The sequence below is a fragment of the Spea bombifrons genome, chromosome 5 (genome assembly GCF_027358695.1).
Source record: "Spea bombifrons isolate aSpeBom1 chromosome 5, aSpeBom1.2.pri, whole genome shotgun sequence".
NCBI lineage: Eukaryota > Metazoa > Chordata > Amphibia > Anura > Pelobatidae > Spea > Spea bombifrons.
The window spans coordinates 22,175,110-22,201,402 of NC_071091.1; the positions used below are offsets into that span (position 1 = coordinate 22,175,110).

General features: G+C 36.4%; 1 protein-coding gene across 2 annotated transcripts; it reads left to right on the forward strand.

Annotated features, from left to right (window-relative positions):
• Positions 1 to 9,272: 9,272 nt before the first annotated feature.
• On the forward strand, positions 9,273 to 24,005 carry NPY (neuropeptide Y). 2 transcript variants are annotated; one of them, XM_053468429.1, is made up of 4 exons: positions 9,330 to 9,499; positions 10,228 to 10,415; positions 13,118 to 13,198; positions 23,503 to 24,005. In XM_053468429.1, exons 2-4 carry the CDS (start codon positions 10,228 to 10,230, stop codon positions 23,525 to 23,527), a joined length of 294 nt encoding a protein of 97 aa, XP_053324404.1. In that variant the 5' UTR covers positions 9,330 to 9,499; the 3' UTR covers positions 23,528 to 24,005. The 2 variants fall into 2 exon arrangements, with proteins under 2 accessions (XP_053324405.1, XP_053324404.1); XM_053468430.1 differs by lacking the exon at positions 23,503 to 24,005 and having other exon boundaries at positions 9,273 to 9,499; positions 13,118 to 13,202.
• The last annotated feature ends 2,288 nt before the right edge of the window (positions 24,006 to 26,293 follow it).

The window sequence follows — 26,293 nt, forward strand, 5'->3', positions numbered from 1 at the left end:
TGCCATTTTTCCCTAAGGTCAACTTCCACCAAAAAGGTGGCGCTTTGGTGATGTTCTCCCCAAAAGGGGGAGAGGTTGTCATAAGAAGCGACGCCATTCTGGCGGAAGTTCACGCCAGGTTACATCTGCAGCGATGTGGACGAAGATAGAAGATACAAGAGAGAAGATGAAAGAGAGACAACAGAAGAGAGAAGATAAAGAACAAGAAGATGTAGATGCATAAGCGGAAGTGGTCGAGAGAGTAAAATGGCCAACAGTGATTGGACTAGAATTCTGAACTTTTTTCCTTGTATTTGTTGCTTCATATGAATCTCAGAATTTGCCAAAATTAAGAACATTTGCAGTTCTTATGACTCCAAATGCACAAGTCTACTATTTATCCCCACAATTATATGCTGTATTTTACAAATGTAAGCAACCATTGCCTAGAAAAACACAGTTGTTTTTTAACAAAAATAAAGAAATACAAATTCTATGCACATTATATTTTTCCCCCCCAAAACCATCTCCTTCACATAATCTTATAGTTTGAATTGCATCTTAGAAGAATAGTTATGCTTTACGTTAGTTCCAGGTAATGTTTACGTACATAAATAAATTACACATTGCAACATGCTTGATAAATATCTGGTTACTTTAGGTATATAAGTTTAGGGCTTATTCATATTAAAAATATATATAATTCAGAGTAGCCAGAGGCAGGTAGTTGACTGATATAAATTGCAGACATTTTGAAAATAGGGTTTTAATAAAGTGTAACGGTCATTTGTTATTCTCATGACATACATTTTACAAATGGAATAGACGTAATATCCATTAGTAACAGAATTTGTGGGAGGCTCACAAAGTGCCTTCTGGGTTCATACAAGGATTCATCCAAGGAAGGTAATATTATTACAATATAGACTGTAAAATAAAAAAAACATAGATTAAACATTACATAACCCTATAGAACATAAAAAAAACCTTATAAAAGTAAACAGGTAGTAAAGGTGTACTACGCAAAGAACAAGTTCATTCAGTATGACAAAAATAATTTAAAAAAATAAGAAAAAAGCCCAATGTTTCACCTATAAAAACTATACATAGCCAGTGCAAATGAAAGAAAAAGAACACAATTTAGTTAGGTAGTTATGCTTATTTTGGAAACACCTCATATGCCTAGCATTTCTATTTTTTTTCCAAACTAGATTTTTAAAATAACGCAATATATTGGAAGTAGTTGGGCCACAATAGCTAGAAAAACTAAAACATTGTGCAGTCACAACTGGAACATGTGCATTTTAGTTCAAACTTGAAATTTTGACAGATAACTTTACTGGGTCCACGTCTCACTTGAGACACAATGGAGGTCACATATTTCATATTAACCCCATACAACTACATAGTTATAAAGCTAAAAGTGAGCAATAAAAGAGAACTGGATAACCCAAAAAAAAAAAATTAGTGTTCAAAAGATAATATGTCAAATATTTTTAAATGGTAAATACTTCCCTTTGTTGTTTACAGCTGCCACCTTAGAAACAACCCTCTCCAAATGTTGTAAAGTACAAACACAAAATCTATTCAGGGGCGCTCATGTAAAACAAAAAGAAAACACAGGAACAACAACAATAGTGTAGACTGTAGCGGCTGTTCTCCAATCCTAAATTCTCCAATCTCCAATCCTAAATTCTTTCAGATCGCCGAAAATTATAATTCAAATTAGATATATATCACCACGATAGTCAATCAAAAATATTATTTATTGTAAACACAATTTATAAAATATCTATATGAACACACAGAGCATAATATAAAACAGAAAATTCTAAAAACATGTCAAATTACAGTATATCCAAAAACAGTATATTATCGAAAGTTATCAATATGAATCACTGCTTTATGAGTCTAACACACACAATTAATTTCCAGTCCACTCAGCAACCAAAAACGATAATAATCAGGGCAGTATTAAAAATATCACTTACTCTATCTATATATTAGTTCAACTAATATGACATTAAAAGTAATGTAATAATGTCTAAGAGTATTAGTGAAGTTCCTAATAGATGCAAATAATGTCAAACTTCATCTACAGGTAAAAATACCTTTTCATTATTGTCATTATCACGGGTTATAAGCTGCAGTCTCACAAGCCGTCATATACAATAATGTCAAATACTTGCTATTTCCCAGAAACAGGGAATTCTATATGAAGAAGACAAAATTCACCTCTATTCAGAATAATAAAACAATTATAATTACCACCACTTGTTGCTGTGGTCCAACTGGTCCTTGTAGAAGTTAATCCAGATTAAGTGGCAAGAAATTAAGTGGAAAGAAATATAACTTTCTAAAAGTTATATAGGTTAGTACTCAAAGTAACTCTAAGAGTGAAATATGGTGCCAGGATTTTAAGATTCCAATTCTCTGGGGTAAATTTGGTGAATGAGTCCATCAGGGTCCAATTTGTTTCAGGGTGCCTTTTTGAATTATTAAAGACATCAGCTTTTAAAGACAGGGCTTATTATCATAGCCTCCACCTCTTGATTGGAATTATCCAATCATAACGGTGGGTTTTACCCATTATAATTAGGACTTCTACTCATAGTTACACCGTTGTAATTTCTTAATTTACCTGTGAGAGACGCTCTGGTCTAAGAAATAACTTAAGACCATTACATATGCGTTTGGAATTTATCCATGGTCACCCTTATCTTTAGATGTTACCTCCTAGATAGTAAATCAGGTCTTTGTTGTCACCCATATCTCCAGACGTTGCCTCCTAGGTAGTAAATTAGGTTTTGGTGGTCTTACGACGTATCTCCCATTTCAATTTACATTCTTAAGGATATGTAGTGTCTACTCCTTAACTTTCTTCAAGATAACGTTAATTGGATCATATATACTGAAACATCTATATACATGAATACTTCTTTGTTCTCAATTATAGAGGGAACAAGGACAAAAAGAAATAATCATTATATGATTAAGTAAAATAAAATGGCCCTGACTCCATTTTGTGTTCATGTAAAATACATATATATGGAATACATATTTTCCATCATAAAATATCTGACACGGCAAACGGACAATGTGTGGTGCCTATTGCACTTATAATAGTGCCAAAATATTCATGCCCTTCTCGGTATCCTCCATGTCTAGGTGTGACAACAAAAAGAAAAACAGCACCAATGGTGTGGTATATTCTTTCAGGTATGTATAGTATAAATAAATAGTTGAACTCACAAGATCTACTGCACATAGAACCATGTGCAAAATGTGCCTGGGAATGATATAGAAGACTCCACGGTAGAGCCCTGCAAGGGACTGATTTTTTGCCCAATCCTGCCCGCTCCCACCACATTTGTGGCCAATCACGCCCACCTCCTTACCTGAACTGCAGATTTCCCACGCAGTCCCGCAAGGCTGCCCTCGAGTTGCTCCCTCACAGCGTCTCTTCTCTTGCTCTGCCCAGGAACAAGGCGGAGTCACGGGAAGTGACGTCACATCACGTGACTCTGTTTCGTTCCTGGGCGGAGCAAGAGAGGAGACACTGTAAGGGAGCAGCGCGAAGGCAGCTTTGAGGGACTGCGCGGGATTACCGGGACCTGCAGTTACAGTGCCTGACCGCCCGCTCCCGCCCGCAACACCAGCAAGACCGCCTGCAAGTTTTTTGGTGGGTCCTGCGGGACCCGTGGGACCCGCCTCCCAATGCAGTCCTCTACTCCACGGTGCCCGGGGTCTGTATGTCTCCTTTCGGTTCCTCTGCCCCTGTGAGACATACAGATCCCGGGTACTGTGGAGTCTTCTATATCGTTCTCAGGCACGTTTTGCACGTGGTTCTATGTGCAGTGGATCTTGTGAGTTCGACTGTTTATTTATAGGGAATCCAATTAGGGGAATATTGGCATGCTCTATGCAGCTGATTTCACACCAGCACCTTTCAGATTTGGCATAACAAAAAAAAAAAACAGACCACTTTACTAGGCCCATGTATCATGTGAGATACAGTAGGGGTGTCATATTTCAAGTTAACCCCATAAAACTATATTCTTCCTAAAAACAGGTCCAGGTCGGAAGGGCTAAACAATCCTAAACAATTAGGAACTGACATGAGGAGACAGGAACGCAGTGTTACGTCACCCCACGGTGAAACTGTGGCTGCTCGTACATGTTCGACCATCCCCGGACCGAAAGTAGCAGGAGAGGTAAGGGGGTGCAGTTGGGAGGGGTTATGCATGTCTATGTATAAGTGTGTGTGAGTGTGAACGTGTATGTATATTTGTATGTGAGCGTGAATGTGTATGTATACGTGTATGAGTAGGTATAAGTGTGTGTGGGCATGAATGTGTATGCATAAGCATGTGTGAGCATGAACGTGTACATATAAGTCTGTGTGAGCATGAATGAATGAATTTTTCTCTTTTCAACTTTACAAAAAACATTTGGCATTCAATGCAACTCAAAACAACCAATACTTTAAATTGAAATGTAAAGAAAGTTCATTATAAATTAATTAAACACCAAAACAATATATCATTTCTATTATTCAATTTATTAGTCTGCAGCCATACAAGACATTTTAATTAGAAGGCTTCTTTTCTATGTACACTTGTTCCGCGTGAGTGATTGTTTGAATGCCAAGAGACAAATGTTTGTCTCTATTTCCTTTGTTATCCTGTATATGATTCTTGATCCTCATTCTGGTCTTTTCCATTACAGCTACGTATCTACGATACAAAATAATCTCACAAGTACATGGAACTTATTTTGTTCTGTGGCAAATTGGATTTCTATTTCACTAAAATGCTTTTCCTTAAAATCTCTTTTCAAAACATATTTTTTATTTTATTTTGGAATTGATTTAGAAAATTGCCAGTTCATTTAGTGTCAATAAATATTTTCCATTTTCACGTTCAGTGCCCTCCACAAATATTGGCGCCCTTGGTAAATATGAGCACAGAAGGCTGTGAACAATTGTCTTTATTGTTTAACCTTTTGATCTTTTCTTCAAACAATACACAAAAATACGCTGCTCTCATTGATATCAAACAATTGCAATCACAACAAAGGTAGGGTGACCACCTGTCCTGGATGGCCCGGAACAGTCCCATTATGGGACTTTAAGTCCTGAGTCCTGGGCAGAATGAGAATTCTGAGTGAAGGAAGTCTCAGTCAATCAGGAGTTCAGAAACCTCTCCTGGTAGGCCCTCCTTCACACCGAGCTTAGTGTAAGCTGCAGCCAGTATCAGGTGTATGTGACTGTGTTTGTCTGTTTTTGTGAGTCCGTGTGTGTAATGTCTGGTAAAAGAGGGGTTAATTCTCTGAATCTGCTCATGTCTGGTAATAGAGAGGTTAATTATCTGGATATTATAATACAAATACATTCTTTAATCTGAAATCAACATGGTTCTCAGGGCTTTCTAACAATTAATCTAAAATGCATTTTATGTGTATGTGACAGGGTGTGCCTATGTGAATCAGTGTGTATGTGATATATATATATTATATTATACACCTCTGTGTAATCTCATCCGCTTCAAAGTGTGTCCCTGAATGGCAGAAGTAAATTGTAGTCACTCTAAGGTATGGCCATACCTGGAAACTTCCAGGCTCCGGTTCCCTGTAGTCCTCTCTCTGCTGGTATGTATATGTTGGTGGGTGGGGCCAACATAATGAAACGCAAAGGTAAATATGTTCATGGCTGTGGTCATGCCATCAGTGGGCAGAGCTTGCCCCAACCGTTTTAGATTTATTTGTGGGTGGGAGGAAATGGCTATAGGAGAGGAGTAAAAAAAATGCTGCTCCTGCACCTGCATATTTTGGGCCATGACCTGGAGACCCAGAAAAATGGCGCTTCACCCAGAGTCTCCACGTTAAACCTAGAGAGTAGCTTATGACTACAAATTGCACTGTAACCAGGCTTTAAACTCTATACTAGACTTGTGCATTCGTATTCGGGCGAACATGAAAATAAACACGAAGCGTGCGTTTTTGTTGTTCAGTCGAATACCGAACATATGAACACGGCGGCGGCAAAACGTATACGAAGACACACAACACCAAGAATCTTCGTGTAACATCTAAATCTATAGCAGACCCATATCCTGCCTAATCACACGGTAAAAAAACAGTTTAAAGATGCACTGATGGGCAAATGTCTATCCTGAATTTAAGATGAGACCAAGTACTGATAAAGGAGTGAGTATTTAACGTGGGCAAACGGGCAGGCCAGATACGCTGAATCGTTTTTATCTGCCATAAAATTCTATGTTTCTAATCTATAAGTAGCTTTAATTAAAACATTTATTCATGCTAACAGCTCTGACAGTTTTCCTTTAAGGTTTAGTGAATTTGTCTTCTTTGGGAAAAGCTTTACAAATTCCTAGGTTCTGTAAATATGGTCCTTTACATACCAGAACTCCCAACCCCCAATTAAAGTACCCGGTGTTCTTTTGGTAATGAGATACACAACATGAAAATATTTTTGGAGAAGTGAGAACTACTTTCATGTTAAATATTCCTTTTAATATTATATTTTCATACAGTTTTATTGAACCCATACTGCAAATAGCTTACTATCTTAAAGCATAGAACATATTCATGCAACGACTTGTGTCAAATTCCAGATCCCAATAAAATTGCTTGGCCTTTGAGGGACATTTTTGATTATTTTTTTTCATGCCATTCGGTTTAGAAGAGTTTGTGTTTTCACCACTCTTTCTGTTAAAACAAATGTATAAAAGCTTTTCAATGATTATTTGTACTTTACATAAATGTGTTTGCTTTATGTTCTTTCAGAACTTCTAATGAAATAACATATTTTCACCTGATATTTTGTGCTTATATAATCTTATGTTACAGGATGTACTGTACGCTAGTACATTATCATTACAAACCATGGTTTTTAGAAATATAACTATTCCTTATTTTTGTAACTTATACCAGAGCCATAAAGTATCATCCATAAAACGATCTGCTTTAGGGCAGAAGCCAAATTTAAACTGTACATTTGTTACCATAAAGATACCCTGTATTACTAGCAATGCACCTAACAATGCCAAAAATGCATTTCATCCCCAAATGCCCCGCATGTCTGTATGCTAGTATTCTTCAGGCTAGAAACCTTAGTCTAGAATAACATTTCTTTTCTACAAAGCTAATAGTTTATCTTATTCTTCTTGTAAATTGATACTTTATTATTTCACGACAACTGCACTTTAAAACTCGACGGTTTGTGGCAGATGTGTCACCTTAACATCTTAGTCTCTAAAATTCAATATGAAATGAACTGTCAGACTTTTTTTCATATTCTCTCCTCACACGCTCAGCTTCTTTTCTCCACTCTCCCTCTCTCTCCACACACCCTCAGGCTTTTCCCCTGTCTTCACAACCCCAGTCTCTTCCTCTCCTCACATCCTGTGGCTTTTCCCCTCTTTCTTCTTTATGCCTTGCCACATTCCTGGACTGTCTCAGCTGTTGCAGGATCCTTCATGAGGAAGGAGATCTCCCAACCAGCATATTTAAAATGGATTTTATCCTACATGTTGAAAGACACTATTGGGTACTTGTATGCAAGTTGGTAGTATATGTAAGTTTGAAGCTGCAAGGTCACTGTTTTCATATTCACTACTGCCAACTCATATTTACACTTCCATTAAACAATCCTCAAAGTGCAATTAAGTTGAGGCTTAATGCAAGTGGGAGTATATAAACAAGCTCTCATGCAACGCCACACCATTTCCATTCCACTGCCATGATCAAGCACATATAATATTTTAGTTTTATGATGGCTCTTTTCCATGGACCAAACATGAAGACTCAGGGGCATTGCTTGACAACTGTTGATTACATTAAAATGTACAGGAAAAGTGTTTTCAATGTCCACCCTCCAGGCACCCCAATGATGTACAGGATGAGCCTCATTCAACTCGATCTGGGGCACTTGTAGTATGTTTTACTCTTTTTTTTTTACAGTTCTTGCTTAACACCCTTCATCCCACAGGACATTGAATGGTGAGATGGATGTGACATGGTGTTTTAAGTTTAGTTCTACCAGTTACAGTCAAAGACATGCAACTTTCAAAGCTTATAGTCCCGTGCATCTGCATCTACTCACAATAAACTTGTCTATGAATATACAAGTTGCTTTGTGAACGCAAAGAAGTTAATACTTATCTGAGCACTCAGAATTATAGTGAATGAACCCCATTGAGCTTTGGGTAGTTGCATGCCGGGATATATCATTTTCTCAGCAGGAGTGAAAATAAATGTTAGTGCAAATGTGATACTGCAAAAACAATAAAACAGGTGAACCAGAAAAAATGGATGCCACATTTAGGGCAACTTTGGACAACTGTTATATTTTATAATGGGTAGAATGCAAGATATAGAGGACTACGATCAATTGAGGTTATGGCCTAAAGATTTTTTAATCAAATATTTAACTTCCTGTTTTAGAAATGCTGATTGAAAACGTGTCCAAATTAAAGGGATGTTTATGCTATAAACATGTATTTAGCGTAGACATGTATGAATAAGGAAACAACACTATCTTCAACTGCATGTGCATAAAGTGCGTAATAAATGTTTTATAGCTTCAGGTTTTTAAGTCCTGACATATAGCATGAGGCAGGTCTATTTGAAGAACATAGCCTTTGATCCCATCAACACGATTAGAACCTTCTGTGTGGCTCAAAGACACCTCCACACAAGGAATTCTATACTGATGTAATCTATAAACGGTTTCGACATCCTTACTCCTGGTCCACCACAGAGTTCAAAATTAATCATTTTCCTAGTTGAAATATTCTAGTTTAGGTCTGATGAGTCAGAGGCTCGTCATAGTCTATATGTGCAAGTTTGTGTGAGCTATGCAAAAGTAATAGGTTTTTATCTCTTGCAGCTGCGTGAAATGCTAATGATTAAAGTGGGGGGGGGCACAAATTACCCTGGCATCTTGAAATAGCTAAGAAATTGAAAATTGTCAAAGAAAAATACTCAGCTACAACTAACATTAAAAGAAAGAAGGAATAAGAACACATTATTATTTACAGTGCCTACTACTATATGTTAAGACTATAATACTACAGATTTTTGTATTTCAGCATGTTTTACATATCATATTTGACACGTATCATTTTTTCCTTTATCGCACACAGCTCCTCTGACATCTTAAAAATATAAGACGCAAATCGCCCTCCTTTCCACATGACCCTTGTCACTCAGGTCTAACTTATTTGTGACGTGGGTCTTCCTCAATGCAGGGAGGAGATCTATGACTTGGAGTCACTAAGGCATGATTACCCCAGGCCCCTCCTGCAACTGAGGAAGAGTATAAAAGCCACAGCATGGCAGAGATACGACAAAAGCTGGTGATCACGGAGAACAAGTAAAGCCAGATTAATCCTAATTACCGTGAAGACAAAAAAAAGAGAGAGTGGCAGAAAAAGGGAAAGCAAGCAGACTCTGAAGAAAAAAAGAAATTAGTGTACTGCGATCTACAGAAACCAACGTAAGTACTATTGTCTTGATCTTGGTGTTCAAGTGCTTGGGTCGTTACTTTATTTTAATAGCTCACTAGAGCTCTCCGTGGTCCTGAAAGCAATTTCATAAACTTTTAACTGTATTGTTTTTTATGCTTATGCTGTGTAAGTCTTTTAGTTTGTCGTTTATTCAAATGTTATACTCCTTATTTCACGCATGAAACAAACTGACACAGGAATTTCTACACACTTGCCTTTTTTAGCTTCAATCTTTAAGATGAACTAAAATGATGAAAAGAACATTATTTAGTTGCGTTCCGCTTTGTTTTATGTAAAAATATATATTTTTTACATGTTTAAGTCATTCTACCATTATTGCAAAAGAAAGTCTCGTATTGATGACGGGGTCACAAGGATTTTTAAAAAATGATTGAGAGAAGTGTAGTTTTTCAGACAAATGTAAAAATGCAAACCCTGAAACAAGAAATGAAAGCATTATTTGTACATGTTTTAAAATGCTAAATTAGACACACACGGAAAACAAAATACATTTCCTCTTTTTTAGCCATGTATATTACTATTTCAAATGTTTCAGTGCCAGTGCTATACTGAAACAAAGTTTTAGGGGTTAAACCTTGACATAAGAATGGCCATTATGTCTGTGTTGCGTTTTGTTTTTCTTTACTCTTTTTGATTTGATTTTGATAAGGTGCTATCTGGGTGGCAATAACGGATATGTCCTGACATTTATTTTCAGATGCAGGGAAGCATGAGGTTGTGGATGTCGGCACTGACTGTATGTCTGTCTTTGCTGATATGCCTGGGAACATTTGCAGAGGCTTACCCTTCAAAACCAGATAATCCAGGTGAAGACGCACCGGCAGAAGACATGGCCAAATATTACTCTGCACTGAGGCACTATATCAACCTTATAACAAGACAGAGGTAGGAAAAGTCCATTCCATTTCGGAATCATGACATCATTCTACCAAAATCTTTTCGGACCGGCTTCTATTTTTTAATTTTTCCAAACTTTTTTGAGTTATGATGAGTAGGCGTTTTTATGGCCATACCTACTCAATGTGAATATATATTTATGAATACTGGCATCTTTATCATCATCAGCAATTTACACTGAGAAAACACAAACTGAAACAAATACAATGAAGAAAAGTAATATAATATATATCATTGTCCCCAAAAACGAGTTAAGAATGCAAAATAGCATTGTGTGCCAACATCAGTTCAGCTGTGTTTTTTATATTCGTATAGATGCTGTTTTCAGTGACAAAATGTATTATTTTTCTGTTCAACATCAACATTTTACTCCAAGATGTATTTGAGTTACTTGGTGTAACACAACTAAAACTATAGCCAAGGCTTTTATATTTTTTTCAATCTTTAATATTAAAGAGAGAGAGATCTATATATCTACATATATATATATATATATCTAGATATATATATTGCTGAAGAGCTATGGTAGAAAATAAATTGCATCAGAGGTGTTCAGAGTTAATCACGGTGAACTCATGAGGCAAAGTCACATAGGTTTTCAGCGGAATGCGTTGTGACAGTATTCACAAAATGCTGCTATGACTTGATAAAAGAATACAGAGAGAAATTGCACACACTGGAAAATTTAGAATTGCCTGAAAGCTCAAGGCATGGTGAGAAATAATCTCTAACTTTAAACTAAGCCTTTTTCAGAGCTACAGGGAACCCATCATAGAGAGAAACATGCTGGCAGAACAGCCCGGTGGAAGCTTATCGTTCCCTAAGGACTTTAGCTCCTAGATAAATATACAGTCTCATTTTCAGAACACAGAGGGAAAGTATGTGTTGTGGCAGTGCTTCCTAACATAAAGGGTGAATCACATTAATGCTTAAAGCTGCTTTATTTCGTGTCACAGGGGTTACGTGAAGCATTGCTCACACCCCTGTCCACATATACGTTTATTAAAATGTAATTTAGGATGTTACAACTCACAGAAAAATATTACTAGACAAAATAAATAGATACCCCGAAAGATATATATTAAAACTTGGCCATGTCATTAACTGCCACTTACATTGATCGTTACTCTCTGTGGGATTACCCAACTGCTTGTTTGGCACTGACTTAGCTAAAGTGTCACTTATTTCAATTTCGCACCTATATAACCATACAAGCAAAGCTGTATTTCCTATACGTGTCAACTGGCTATGCAGTGAAAGAACGTTATTTCACAGACTGGTATTTGGTTGATTGAATAAATAATAGACATGTCAAGCCATGTCGTTTTTGAAGCTATATATTTTGCAGGCTCATTATCCCACAAAAGCAATAATTTGCATGTTTAATTGATATATTAACTTAAATGGAGCCAGGAATGTTCCGCAGCTGCTATAATGTAGCCACAGGATGTAATTTGTAGATTTGACAAACTACAGTACATAACTGTGATTATCCTTTGTATATTTCTATAAGTAGCAAAAACAATAACATCAAAAATGCTTCTGCATCTTTGTACAAAACTGAATTTAAACATAAATCGGGAATTTATGTACATTTTTTCTTAAATTATAATTGATGAAAACTGATGGTGCTTTTATTATAACTGGCGCTTGATGTGTTTTTTCCTTTTTACCCGGCTAACCAGTCACCATTTTAGTAGTCCTTCTCTGAACTCTCTTCAGAATATCTATTTTAGAGATGGGGTCCCAGGTGCTGTACATAAAACTCTGTGTGAGATCTGAACAGAGGTCTGTAGAGTGGTATAAACGCCTTCCTCTTTCTACTACTAACGCCTATAGCTATACAACTTAGCACCCTTTTTTACTTCTTTACTACATTGCCAGACATTAAGTCAATGTCATTGTACTATATATATATATATATATATATATATATATATATATATATATATACATATACACTTTTATTCATTAAACAAAGAATGGAATTCTCAATATTTATTAAAACTTCTGTCCTTCTCTGGAATTTCCAACTGATTAGTTTTCTGAAGGGTACATTGATTCTTACAGTTTTAAATTGTTAATGTAGTTTGAATCTACGGGGAGTTTTTGTTCTGAAGGGTATTTAATTACTTTGAATACATTCGCACAGTTCTATAAAAGCTCCATATTAATGATCAGCCATCATACCTTTACGTGCTAATTTGAAATCAGCTCTACTGCCTCTTACAATAAGTTAATCCCTCGAATCCCCAAATGCATGCCGCCAGGGCAAATAGTATGAAAAGGTTCTCTTACACTTCTTTGTCATCTGGGAAATCTTAGCGTATTTTAGTATGTTTAGCATATTTCATACATTTCCACTCCATGTGCTATTAGTAATAACAGCGATTAAAACTAAAGTTTTCGCAAATGAGTTAAACTATTTAACCGCGAACTGCACTTGCTAACAATTTGAAAGCAAATATATTGTATGGTTATCATAAGCTTATAAATCTACTATTTGGAGCTAATTTAAGAACTTAAAGCTAGTGCCACATAGTTATCCACATAATGCTGAGTCTATTTGTTGCATTTTGTTTTACCGACTTATTCTTGCATCTATATATTTCTATATCTAGAAATAAGTGTTGCAAACATATGCTGAACTTATTTAAAACAGTGATATTTATCTCTATTTTCCTTGTAAGATATGGGAAAAGATCCAGTCCCGAGGCAATGCTTTCAGATGTTTGGTGGAGAGAAAGTTCAGAAAACATCCCTCGATCTCGGTAAGAGGTTTAAATTAAAGATTTGTTCTTTTGAGCGCTAAAGTGCCTTTTTTTTTGCATTTTATTATATTAATTGTGAAAAAATACACTTTACTATTGTTTTATGATTCCTTTTTGGTCATGTATGATGGCTTCATTTATAAACCATAAGTACATTACCTTTTCCAAAGCAAGGGATTGCTCTAGGAATCCCTTAGACGAATAAGTGCCAAACCATTATACTCCAGAATATTGTGTCATCTTTAGCCAATCCTAAAATAAAATAAATGTTACAGTCATGCATGAGAAGAACATTATAGCATATGTTCATTCTATATATATTGTAGCTTTTGTAAGGAAATCTTGTATTCTGTTGTATAATCAAAATCAGTGTTGAAATATTCATAACTTTTTTCCCCCGCACAATCTGAATTTGTTTTATTGTCAACCAAATCACTACATTTCTTGGATGTCTGCACCAGTAGTAATTGTCAATCAGAGTGAAATTTACAGAAGAAAATAGGTATAAATAATAAAACACAACATACAATGTAAAATTTATCTGAACTTGTATTTGTCAAAAAGTGCTATGTATTAAAGTGTTAGACACATTCTCTCCTACTAATCCTAGAAATAAAATATCTGTTTTTTATTTAAAAAAAATATTTTTTAGGCAGACTATTTTTCAACTTTGCAGTCTGTATTCATAAAAACAAATAGTTGTGCCAGCCGAAACCAGCAAATCACACAGGGATGTCCATAAATGTACAAAAATGAATTTCTTAAACGTCCGTGGACAGTAAAATCAAGGAGGGCAAAAGAAGAAAAAAGACTAAAATGCTTAACGCGTTTCGCACAAAATGTATTTTTATCATCAATAGTAATATTTAGGATGAGTAACAGACTATTCTTTTTAGAAGAAATATATTCTGTGGTGAAGGAAAATCGAGTAACAAAGTAGTTTTACTTTTTATGCTTAATGTACTTGTAAATTTGGGATAAATCAACCAAATTCATAATTTATGTGGAGCAAATGGAGTATTTTTCCAAGATCCAACTACTCCGGTGCACAAACATGCCTGCTGTTACCCACTTAAAGGGCCACTGATCCTTTCACAAGCCACTTGCCATCGAACAAGGAGGTGGAACAAAAAATGGTAAAACAAATTTAAAACACACTTGCCTCGGGTAACATAATACCTGTCAATCTGCCTTGAGCACACATCAGAAACTAGCCGTGAAAAAAGTGATCTTAGTGCACAATTTTAAAAAGTGGTCTTATCGTCATAGCTACCAAGGAAGTAGAATAGTCCATCAGTTGCTATAGTGACAAGCCTTTTTTTTTTTACATTTTACCAGAAAAATCTTTATAAATAATTGTCAGTGTATTAAATCCAACAAAGCTCACTGAATTTCATAGTCAGATAACTCAGTTTGTAATTCATATGTAAAAAGTAAGTTAACATAAAAGGGCACGTTCTAGTTGTTTTATAACAGGCCTGGGCTATCTCCCCGGAGGGTGCATTTCCTCCAAGGTGGGCCAGGGGGCTCTGCTCTTAACGCAGGGTGGAGAAGACCACCACTGTGTCCTCCCCCCACTGAACGTGTACCTCTTCAGCTATTAACCACAGCACTCATCATTCTCCTCACATGCATTTTGCCCAATCCGTTTCTAAATGTTGTGCTTTTTATAAAAGCCGAGTGACATAACATGTCTTCCTGTGAGCTTTCTATTTTGTTTATTTATTACCAACTCAATTATTCCAGCTATTTAATTAAACAGAATGACAACAGAATACGCATATCTGTAATTCACATTTTGCTATGTATTTAATTTTAAATTATCTTATTATTAGTAGCAGTAGTAATTAGCTAGTAAAATGCGTTTAATATTATGGAATTGATTTGACGCACTGATCCCTTTAGTGTTAAATGTTTCTGATTAAAGGGGTTGTTGTGCTTGGGCCTTATGTAAAGTCAGCCATAGTCAGGGAGTAAAAAGATTCTAAACCGCCAGCAATGATAAGACTTCTGACTGCTGGAATGGAAGGAGAGTGCCCCTCGTCAAAATACAACATATTGAGCTGTACAATGAATGTGCGCAGAGTTGGCATCTGCCCACACATTTATAGGTACTGCCATTGTATTATGTTGGGCTGCACTCAGAGATAACATGCGCATACCACGCGAACAGGGGAAGTGCATTCAAAAGGATAATGCAGCTTCCGTTATTTCTTCTCTGTGCCTTAGGAGAAAATTCAATAAACATTTTGCAACTCGGCAAAAACAAACCCCAAAAACATCAGATTCTTATCAGGTCGTACATTGGACTGACAAGATAACTTTTACTTTAACAACTGAGCAGGTCTCATGAGAGACCACACAATACCTTTTCAAAAAGCCTCTACTGACATACGTATAAGCAGAGCTGCATTACCCACTAGGCACACTAGGCATGCGCTTAGGTGCCCTAATTTCCAGGACCCCCTATTTCTTTGCGGATAATCTACATTTTCTGGTCCTTTACGCTTCCTTCTCCCTGAGACAGCCTCCTGCCTACAGGGCCCAGAGGGTGATACAGGAGGTAATAAACCTCAGCAACCAAACCCGCTGCTTGCACACAAGAGAAGGAAGGAGTTAAACATTTCCCTGCTGGTCTATTTACCAATACACTCCTACAATGCTGTAATTAATCAGAAATTCAATTAACTTCTAGCTGTAATATGTTAATCGGTTCCTTAGATTGGATATTGGACATGTAGAACAAACTCTGATCGGTCTTTGGCCTGGTGTACAAAATGTGATATCACACACGCACTCCTAGTCATAGTCGTACCGATTTTATATGGTATTTAATGGATATTTTAATAAATGTTTTTGTAAAATAAATACATGCTTTGATTAGTAATTGCAGTGTTATGGGTTGTGTTTGTTATCTTTAACGGTAAAAAGCAATGCACAGCTGCAGCAGGTTTATGTTAACACTGTAGTTGCTGGTAACCTGGTATCCACTGTAGCTGTTTGTATTTCTGTTGTCTGAATTCTACAAAAAGATATAGACACATTATATTATGAATGAGTTCATTTATGAATGAATGATGAATTAAATAATTTGAATTCTAAAACCTTTCTTGTTGATAACCATCTAGTAATATTTTAAGGGTTTTTCTTACAAGTTGAAAATCAACGTGAGAGGTACTGTTTTGTCAACACCAATTGTATAATATCAAATACCTCCAGTTGTGAAGATTTCTCTCTCTCTCTCTCTATGAGGCCAAGCGGATAAATGAGAATGTTGTTTGAAACAGATTTATATGTGCTAATTAAACAGCCACCTGAGTTAAAGAGATGCAGAAATTATTCATCCTTCATACATACTATTCATACATTTACAGTTAACCTAGTGGACACCACAGACAAAAGCTGGCTAGGATGAAGGATGAAGTTATGGTTGAGGATCCATTATTCTCTATATCATAGAAGTCAGATACACACGTATTAACTAAATCAGAGGATCCGCCACTTCTAAATCCAATATCTCATAGTTTAGTACACAAATGATCATTTTTCACAAAAGCATGCATTAAAATGTATTGCAAAAACACTTTAATTTAAACAATGGAAAGGCCACCTTAACTACCTGGTCTCAGGCTCCACAATTAAGATATTTCTTCCTTTCCTGTAGTCGCCTTTGATGGAAGATGACTGGTCCTGGCTTTTTTTTAAATGTTAGGATAATACTTTAGAACAAAAGCCAATTGATATGCTGGTTCTGTCTACTTTTGCTACAAAATTCAAGTTCCTTTTAAGTAAACAAAATATTTAATTATCAAAACATTTGATAGTTTTGTTTGAACTGGTTAAATAAGTTTATTGGTATAAACTTTAAATGTCCTTGGTTGTTGGTGTCTCCACATTTTCTAGTTAAACAAGTAAAAGTAGGAGGATATGGATTACCAATAAACGCCTGATTAAGCCATCAGCTAATTCAAAGACAGACTCAAAGGCTTGTAAGGCTAAATCAACTAATACGCTTTCTACTGATACAACTTTACTGCTATAAAATGCTAACATTACTGCACCAATGGTTTTATAGCATAGACATAAAGCCACCCTTGGTAGTTGTAAAAGTTGCTAGTGTCATTCCAACTAGCAAGGATGCTCCATAATGATATGACCTATTGTGTTTGTTTACTGTAACCGCATTGATCTTCCTAAGTTTATTTACTTGTTGCCCAGCACTTTTTATCTACACTTAGTGACACATCCAGGAGAAGTAAAGGAATAACAAAAAACACTGACCTTTCAGGACTTTCACCTACATAAAGTTGGGTTTCTAGCAGTATTTTTTATGGTCAGCAGTTAAATACTTACAGGAACCCTTCCAAATATTATTTTATTTTACCTCTGTAAGAAAAGAACTCTGTTCCTTATATGTGTATGTGCAAGCAGGAAGGACGGAAGGATAATTTGCCCAAAGATAGTAAGGTAGTTGGTATTTCCAGACATAGGCTTCTGGTGGACATAATGAGATGCCTCCTGAAATGAATTCCTTCTTATAATGCTTCAAAAGACTATTCATTTTAAACATACTTTAAAAGTACACGTGAATAAAGATTGCTAATCATGGCCAATAAGACATTTTTTGATAACCAAAAACTCCACTGCCACTGTATGTACCTTTTTATGAAATTATATGTGATTAGAAATAAGCAGTTTAATTCGTACATGGTTATCATTCTATGAACATTAAAGGTTAATATGACCTGAACATATCATATTTATAAAGGTTTTGAAACTTCTTTCTGTCCTGAACCATTCCCTTGTATAGATTTGTGCAGATTGTAGAACTGCAGATGTTATTGTCATCTACAAATTTCTATAAAATTAGTGAAAAATTTGAAATATTGCCTTAATGTTGACTTTTTATGTGAGACAGCTGGTTATTATTATGCTTAATATCAATCATAATGCATGCTAAAACATGCTAATGCCTTACTGGTAAATGAAAACGGCTTCAAGTGATTTTAATTTTCTTTGATGGGAAAATCTTATTAGGCCAGTTCAATAAAGATTTCAGAATCAGACTGAGTGGCAGGGGGCCAGTTGTCCACCTGTTTGTTATTATTTGAAGAATTTGGGTTTTCATATTCTGCTTCTGCTTGCAGTCTGACATAGGATCACATTACACTAGGATACACCTTAACTACACACTTCAGACATTAGGAATTCTTTCATTACTGCATTCTTCTGTTCAATGCAGTCCACTTTTGGATAATACTGATTCTACTTTGCGGCCACTGTCTTATTGGGCTTTTGGGTTAGCTGGTCCTCATCTCCTCACTGGTACCACATCTATGACATGTAACTATGCCCAGAAATTCATGATTTGAAGAAGAGACATGCAATATTCACCTTGCAACATATATATTTATATATATATATATATATATGTTGCAAGGTGATTATTGCATGTACATATATATATAAACATGCTAACAATGTATGCACACACAGATGCTAAAAATATTAACACACAGACTCATGCTTAATCTATACAGTAACACACACACACACACTATAACACCATACACGAATATACATGCACACAAACTTATTCTTACACCATACATACATATACACGATATCCAACAGCATAACACATACTATACAATTATATACATATATATATACGTACACTCTCCCTCATCTCCTGCCTCCTTCTCTTCTCCCTATCCGTCAGCGCAGCAGGCAGCTGTCCCACTATCTCCTCGTCCATCTTTCTTCTTACCTGACACAAAGCTCTCTCTTCACTTACAATAGGTTCATGTGATACTATTTCAAAGCCAAATACTGTGCAATATAACCAGCGTAATTGCATGTTAAACAGAAACATGAAAATATCGGCAAACCTATGTATGTTGATTTGTGTTCATCTGCATTGTAGTTATATCTGCTAAAGTTTATTTAATTAATATCTAAGAATAATTCATGTTTCTTGTAAGTGGAAAAGCCCTGTTAAGCATTGCTTCATGCTCACTCCAGTCTAACCACTTATTTGCTAGAATTTCTACAGGATACCCACAATGTTTAACATGTTTTGTGGCATATGTCCCAATATTTAGTAATTCAACTATGCCTTTATTGGGCTTTGGTCCAATTTATCAGCTGGCATTGTCTAAGGTAAATATCGGCATTACTTAACAAGAAGGGTGCATTTAGAAGATAAAATTGACTTGTGCCCATGGAAGTAATCCAAAAGAAGCCTTAGGCGCTGTTTTGTAACGTAAAGTACAGTATATAGTTAATATATGAAACATACTTAGATGTGTAAGTACTTGAAAGCACAATTACAGTAAGTGTTGTCAAGAGACAAAAAATTTATGTAATATAAAATATGTAACATTTTAAAAGGAATGCTAGTTACTTTTCATTGTCAGTGAATACCTTGCAACATAAAGTTTATTTTTCCATCCCAACAGCAAAATGCCATTTCATATATTTATACAGTATATTCAATTGAATTGTTTCAAAGAAGGAAAAATCTTGCCTAATTATCTCTTTGAACAGTTGAAGGCTAGATGTGTTTACTGTACACTGATGCTTAGAAAAAAATCAATTATTATGGCTCACTGAGCTTAAGACCTCCGTGTTCGGGAGCGGATGGGAATAAGATCTGAATTAAACTGAAATGTACTCGTGCTGACCCTGTGTTACCAGTGAACTCCACAGAGCATATCATTTAAAGAAATATGTGTTTTTGTTTCACAACAAAAACACATTTTACTGAATACATAGAGGAAAAGAATAAAACCAGAGCACTCGCTCTGCCATGATGCTCCCCTGGTAGCGTAACATCCAGAATCAATTGCATCAGCGCTGAGTTGGTGATCCCGCAATGATTTTGAAAAGCTGCTGGAAGCGACCTTCTTTAAATTTATGTTCAGCTAAGTCATGAGTCATGAGTAGCTTGTCTCCAGAAACACAGCCACTAATAGGGTGAGAGACATTACAAGAACATTGTACCTGCATTTTAATGAAATCAGGCCTGGACTATCCTGGTCGTTGGGTATACCGGGCAAATGAGCGGGGGCAAATGCCTGACAGTCCCTCATATGTATGTTAAGCATGTGGCTGCCTACTAAATTTCGAAGCATTTTATGCAATAAGCATGCTAATAAAAATGATTGCTGCTCTAAGTCACTTATCTAGTTACATTAACAACTATCCTTAGCTAAGAGCAAATTTGGTAAAGATGATACTCTTATTGGCTAATTGCTAGCTTTTTAGACTATGTAGGTCCCTTCTTCAGGCATTGCATTGGTGTAGTGATTTCAAAGGGAAATGCAGGCAGATGTGTGACTTGTTAGTGTGAAATGTAGCATTTGACACAAGATGATGATTTTGGTGTTATAGACTGCCCCAGACTACGAGATTCTATTGCCATATCTTTCCCCAGTAATACAGTGACCCTGGAATCTTAGATATTGTGTCTATTTTGGCAGACGTGATCTCCTACAGGCACGCCCATTCTTTGCTGTTTACATTATGTCTGTGTGAATTAATCTGCTGTCTTTGGGTCTGGTCTGGTTCATTTATGCCTAGTGCTGAATCGGGGCAGTGCACACACATTATGAGAGATACTACAAGGGGTAACTTGTGTGAGAAGGTACCATTGGTTTTACGGTTTAGGCCTGTATGTGGTATTGGTACTGTATCTATAGTGTATATTTGTGCACACATGGGTTCTATACCTTTATCCTTAACTAAGGAAGACACCTAGAATGTTTTGTTAAAACCCTACCTCCTTGACATTCACCATCTCAAGTGTGTGTAGGTGATAGGGGAAAAAACCCCAATATAATGTTTTTAGAACGTGATTACGTCCCATAAGTGATGCTACCATGTACACAGAATAACACACTTCTTATGGCCAATGCCACAAGAGATGCCTTGAAAGAGTAATAATTTTATGCTATGTTATAGTATAATTTGAATAACATAGTTTTTATTATAATTATTGAATGGGGTCCCTCCAATTGTGGTTGCATAGAATCCTTAAAAACCTAGAACTGTGCAAATACCTGCTTCTCAATGTTTCATTATAGTTATGTTACTACTCTGTCTTTGCTATTATCATTTTTTTGTTTACTTTAACATTCAACTATTTCTGACCACCTACCTCTCTCCCTTTACTTTTCCTCCTTCTAGCTCTTCCTTTCTCATTTCTTCTCCTGTCACTCTCCCATTCCCTTGTCCTCTCCCACGTCGTCTTTTGCCGCTCTGCACAGCCTCCTACCCACACTCTTTCTGGAGCTTAGAAACGTGCTGTTTCATCTCCTTCCATATCTCCTGATAAATCTGCTCTCCTCTAACATCACCCAGGTAATATTATCATCTCTTTTCATTTGGCCATTCCCTATGCTTTTGCATACATGTATTCTGATGAAGTGTAAACCTGCTTTGGTGTGTATACAACTTTTTAAGACACATACAGTTGTTTGCATAGACCTCCCACAACCACAACTGATTTACATGCTCTAGATGTGTATGGGTTTAAATGCAATTTCTTTTTTTCCCTATATTTTGCATTTTCTACCTTCCCTCTATAAGGGAAGCTGGGAGGTATGTCGGTAGGGGTCATTCGTGATCTGTTCAAAAGCTTTTTAGATAAGATAGCAGTCTTTCTTTTAAAGTGTATTTTAAAGGTCACCAATGAAGAATACAAAATAGCAAAATAAAATGTTGACTAGAACACCAATACAACATCTGCATGAACAGCATCAGGGGATATAATGTTGTAAAAGGAAAGAGGCCTTGTTATTTAATACCTTTGGATTTATTTTAATATGAATTAATCCAAAGGTATCAAAAATTATACTTCAGGATTTATTACATTTGATGAGTGGAGCTCAATACATTTTAGGAGCTTTTCTTTGGTGTGCCAGAGAAGCAAGAGACCAGAGAGAGAGAACTTGGTAAGACATACGGTATGTCACCATGTTACAAACCCTTGGGTGGCTTCAGAAGGAGGTTTCAGAAGGAAGCAAGGAAATATTAAGGACAGTTGCGTTTGTTATCAGTCATGCAGAAGTTTGGGCAACCTAATGCAGATGCACATGTTTCCAGAACAAGGCCACTCATGAACTGTAATTTATCTGGGCTCATCTGACATTCCATATTTATACTGCAGACTCGTATCAACTACACACAATGTCTCTGTGATTATAGCAACATACTTTGCTTGTTTTGTTTCATGGGCCTATCCTAGAACAGTGAGAATGTTGAGCCTACATCTTACTTTTCCTAAATATCAGAGACCAGGGTCTAGAAAACTGAACATGACTAGAGATCCACTTGGCTCTTCGTAAAAACCAAGATCTTTCTTGTGTGTAGGGTATGCCCCTAGGTGATATCCTAATGACATCACTGGTTGTTTTTTTTGTTTCCCCCTCTTTTTACTCGGGTCTCCTTGTGTGATGCTTACACAAAGATTAGGAAAGCAGGGCTCTACAGCCTTGCTTTTATGATCACAAGGATTAGCTATGTGGAGTGTAACAGCACTCGTATTGTCAGTAGTGACCGGGAAATCTCACTCTTGACAGGAAAAAAGCATCATGTACCAATATGTTCTAGTGGTCATTATGAAGAATTGTGAAAAATCATCAGAATATGACAATTATATACATGTATATATTACACAAGCATAATCACCAATAATAATATAATATTTGCACTGCTGATGAGGAAATTAGAATCATGGTGACAACAAAATATAGAAGCTACTGTAAGATATGCCACTGTTGTGTTGTATATATTAACTGTTGTTTATATGCATGTTTATATGTGTGGTTTATATTTATTTAGCACATATGAGAATGCTTTCAATGTCATCATTTTTTTGTGGACCACCAATGCTATTTACCGCTACTCCAAAAAATATTATATGTAATTAAGCTTGTCTCTATATAAACATTATGAGCTTGTCTCTATATAAACATTATAAGGCATAATTATAATATTTACCTGATATCTCTGATCTACCTAGCCATCTCACTTACACTATGGAGGACAGCCTCCATTACATACCATGGTTGGTGCCGCACATCCTTAAGAGGAAGAGCACCAGGAAGTGATGTCATATCCTTGCACTCAGCAACAAGAACAGCAGCCACATGGGGGTCTGTGGCCAGGGGAGCTGTTCCCGTCTCTGCCACAGATATTCTTTTCAGCCATTACCTTTTTCATTGAAATATGTACAGAAATTGCAAGTTATGATTGAAGTGATAAATCCACTAATATGGTTGTTATTTGTATATCTGCAGGTTTGAAGACCCGCCCATGTGGTGATGAAAATTGACATTCATCTTCAGTCTTTTCCAAGTTTTTGATCCATGTATCATTGCTAAATGACAAATCAGACTTTATCAACACTCCCAAACACACCCAATGCATGCAGACATCTACTAAATCCTGTAAAGTTGTTTAATTTCTCCATTCTACCTTACATAGAGGCATCTACGGCTGAAGTATATAATTTGTGGATTAAAACGTGCAATACAAAGATTATAACATTGTTGGTTCTTGCCAGTCCAGGAAACTTCCCCCCAGTCTCTGCCAGAAGGATTTACGCTGACGGTGATAGGGTCAAATCTGCTAAAATGTGTACAAATACCCTTCCTTTAACAATCCCTTGTGCAGCGTTTAAATAGAACTTTTGATTTCATGTGTATCTTTTGTGTGGAAAAGGTAAAATGTTGTTTGTTGGTAATCTTTATTATGTGTAACACACTTTAGCAAAATAAAATCCTTTAAAAGCTGTTTTGAAGATTAGCCTTCAAAATAAATATTATTTATTACATTTAAGTTTTGTCGCACTGGATTGGAAATAGGTCATCTAAAGGACATAATTACACAATAATGCAAATCCCATTTCGAACAACCCATTTTAACAGTATATTTCAATAACATGGTATCTCTTGTCTTTGCTTTAAATTCTGAATTACTGATATTTAATTTGTCTACATGAATGGAAATCATGCAAAAAAAATAATTAAATGGGGATTAGTTAAAACTGTGCTGCTGTCACTACCGCATTCTGTTTAATAAATACTCTTGCAATACTCATATGATGTATAGTTCCAACACTGACATAACTACACGTTTCACAGGGGGAGTCGGCAACTGAGCTCAAGGATCCAAGACAACACATTTGCTCAACATGCTAAGGGCTCTGTTATTTCTGCTGTTCGTATAATGGTTGGGAGCATGTGCATTTTTGGGCAAGATATATCTAGAAATCCTCCTAGATTTGCTATGTATTATATAGGGGCTGCTTGGCCGTTTAAGCAGCAAAAGCTGGGGTTGGGCCTTCACAATCAATATTGAAGTCAAGGAGGTTAACTCTTCAACTCCCCCACCAACAAATGATGTAGTAAGAAACCCCAAATAGTAGTATACATTACTTGCAAATACATTTTATAAAACCTTGTTGTTTAAATATACAGTACTATAAAGAGGACAACAGTCTGCTTTACGTTTGTAGCTCTGGTACTGTCTCACCTTACACCAGAAGACAGATCTCTTGGGAAGACTATGGCTCACTATTATATCCCCGGGCATTTTACAAGTAAATACACCTGAAACAATAAAAACATTTTGTATCATGTTTCTGAATTTTAGATACATTTGATGTGGTTCTCTATACATTATTCCGTTTGAAACAGCAGGATGAAAAATAATAAACCTTTAATGTAAAATGTTATTATAATTTTATATCATCTCATTTATGTTTTACACAAATTAATAAAGTATATTGTATTTCAAATGCAAGTTGTTGACTTGTGAACCGTAAAAAACTGCACAAAGAACCCTGCGTAGAAGTGAAAGCTTTGTGCAGAGTAATAGTCATACCTGGGAAGTTGCAGGACTAACGCCAGTTAGACTTTAGCGCCCTGGGAATGGGTATGACCAAACTATACTTGCACAGACGTCTAACCCCTCCGTGACACGGGATGTTCTCTGAAGCAAGCGCTAGGCGACAGAGAATGTAATAGTACGTCCTATGGAAAATGCAAGCCGTTATTGAGGTATGGATCCAGGAGGGCATCTGCTTCTTCTAGGTTACCGGTTCCTGAAATAGAGTTTGTTGCATTTTCCTTAATTTTGTTACTTAAAACAAATAAAATTTGGTAGAGAGGGGGGAATGCAACCCGGCAGTTCACGGTGAGGGGGACTGCCTCACAACCGAGGCAGTTCCTAATGACCCAATCCTATCGGCCTAAAGTCATGTGATCAGCAATCACAAAAATTACATGCATCTATGTACCATAGCTAATGTTCCCTGCCCATGTTCCCTGCTCATGTCTCTGAAAAGAGAGAGAGAACATCATGATACATTTAACACTGCTTTCCACATTATTTTAACTCTTTGGTTGATCACCCCCTGAGCCATCAAGAACCTTTTCTTGTGCCATCCAGCCTCCCTCCTTTTTTCATTTGAAATAAAAAAAAAATATAGGTACTAAGGTTTAGTTTTTAGTTTGGTGGACAGTGTGTATTGGGGATAGTGTAGGGGGTTTTAGCGTAAGGTTTAGTTTGGTGAGTAGAACTGATTTGGGGATAGTGGAGGAGGTTTTAGCATAAGGTTTAGTATGTTGGGTAAAAGGGAATTTGGGGATGGTGTAGAGGGTTTTAGCATTAGGGATTAAAAAATACTTTTAAACTTGTATAGTGCAGAGGAAGCATTTGTCATCCTGGCATGTGAGAGCAGCAGCGCTCTAGGAGATGAGGCCACTCTTTCAACATCTGATCATATCACCTTAACAGCATCAGCTATTGACCAAATATACGATGCTTCAGATAAGTCAGTTGCACTCCTTCAAAGATGAGACATACAAATAATATGTCTGATGAGGAAATATAGGTACCCCAGAACATGGTGGTCCCTGAAATGCTACCATTTTAAGCCATGTCTGGCATTAATTGGTACATAGAGGGTTATGAGCCAATTAATGTTGATGGAACAATCTTGCATATTTATGTGGCAAAATGGCTGCATGGTAAGTGTCCAAATGTTCCTAGGAAAGTACCCTGTCTTGTCTGCTTTCAATAAAT

Coding starts and splice junctions, on each gene's coding strand:
- NPY (XM_053468429.1), top strand. CDS start 10,228: ATGCAGGGAAGCATGAGGTTGTGGATGTCGGCACTGACTGTATGTCTG. Junction 10,416..13,117: donor AACCTTATAACAAGACAGAG/GTAGGAAAAGTC, acceptor TTTCCTTGTAAG/ATATGGGAAAAGATCCAGTC. Junction 13,199..23,502: donor GAAAACATCCCTCGATCTCG/GTAAGAGGTTTA, acceptor GTATATCTGCAG/GTTTGAAGACCCGCCCATGT.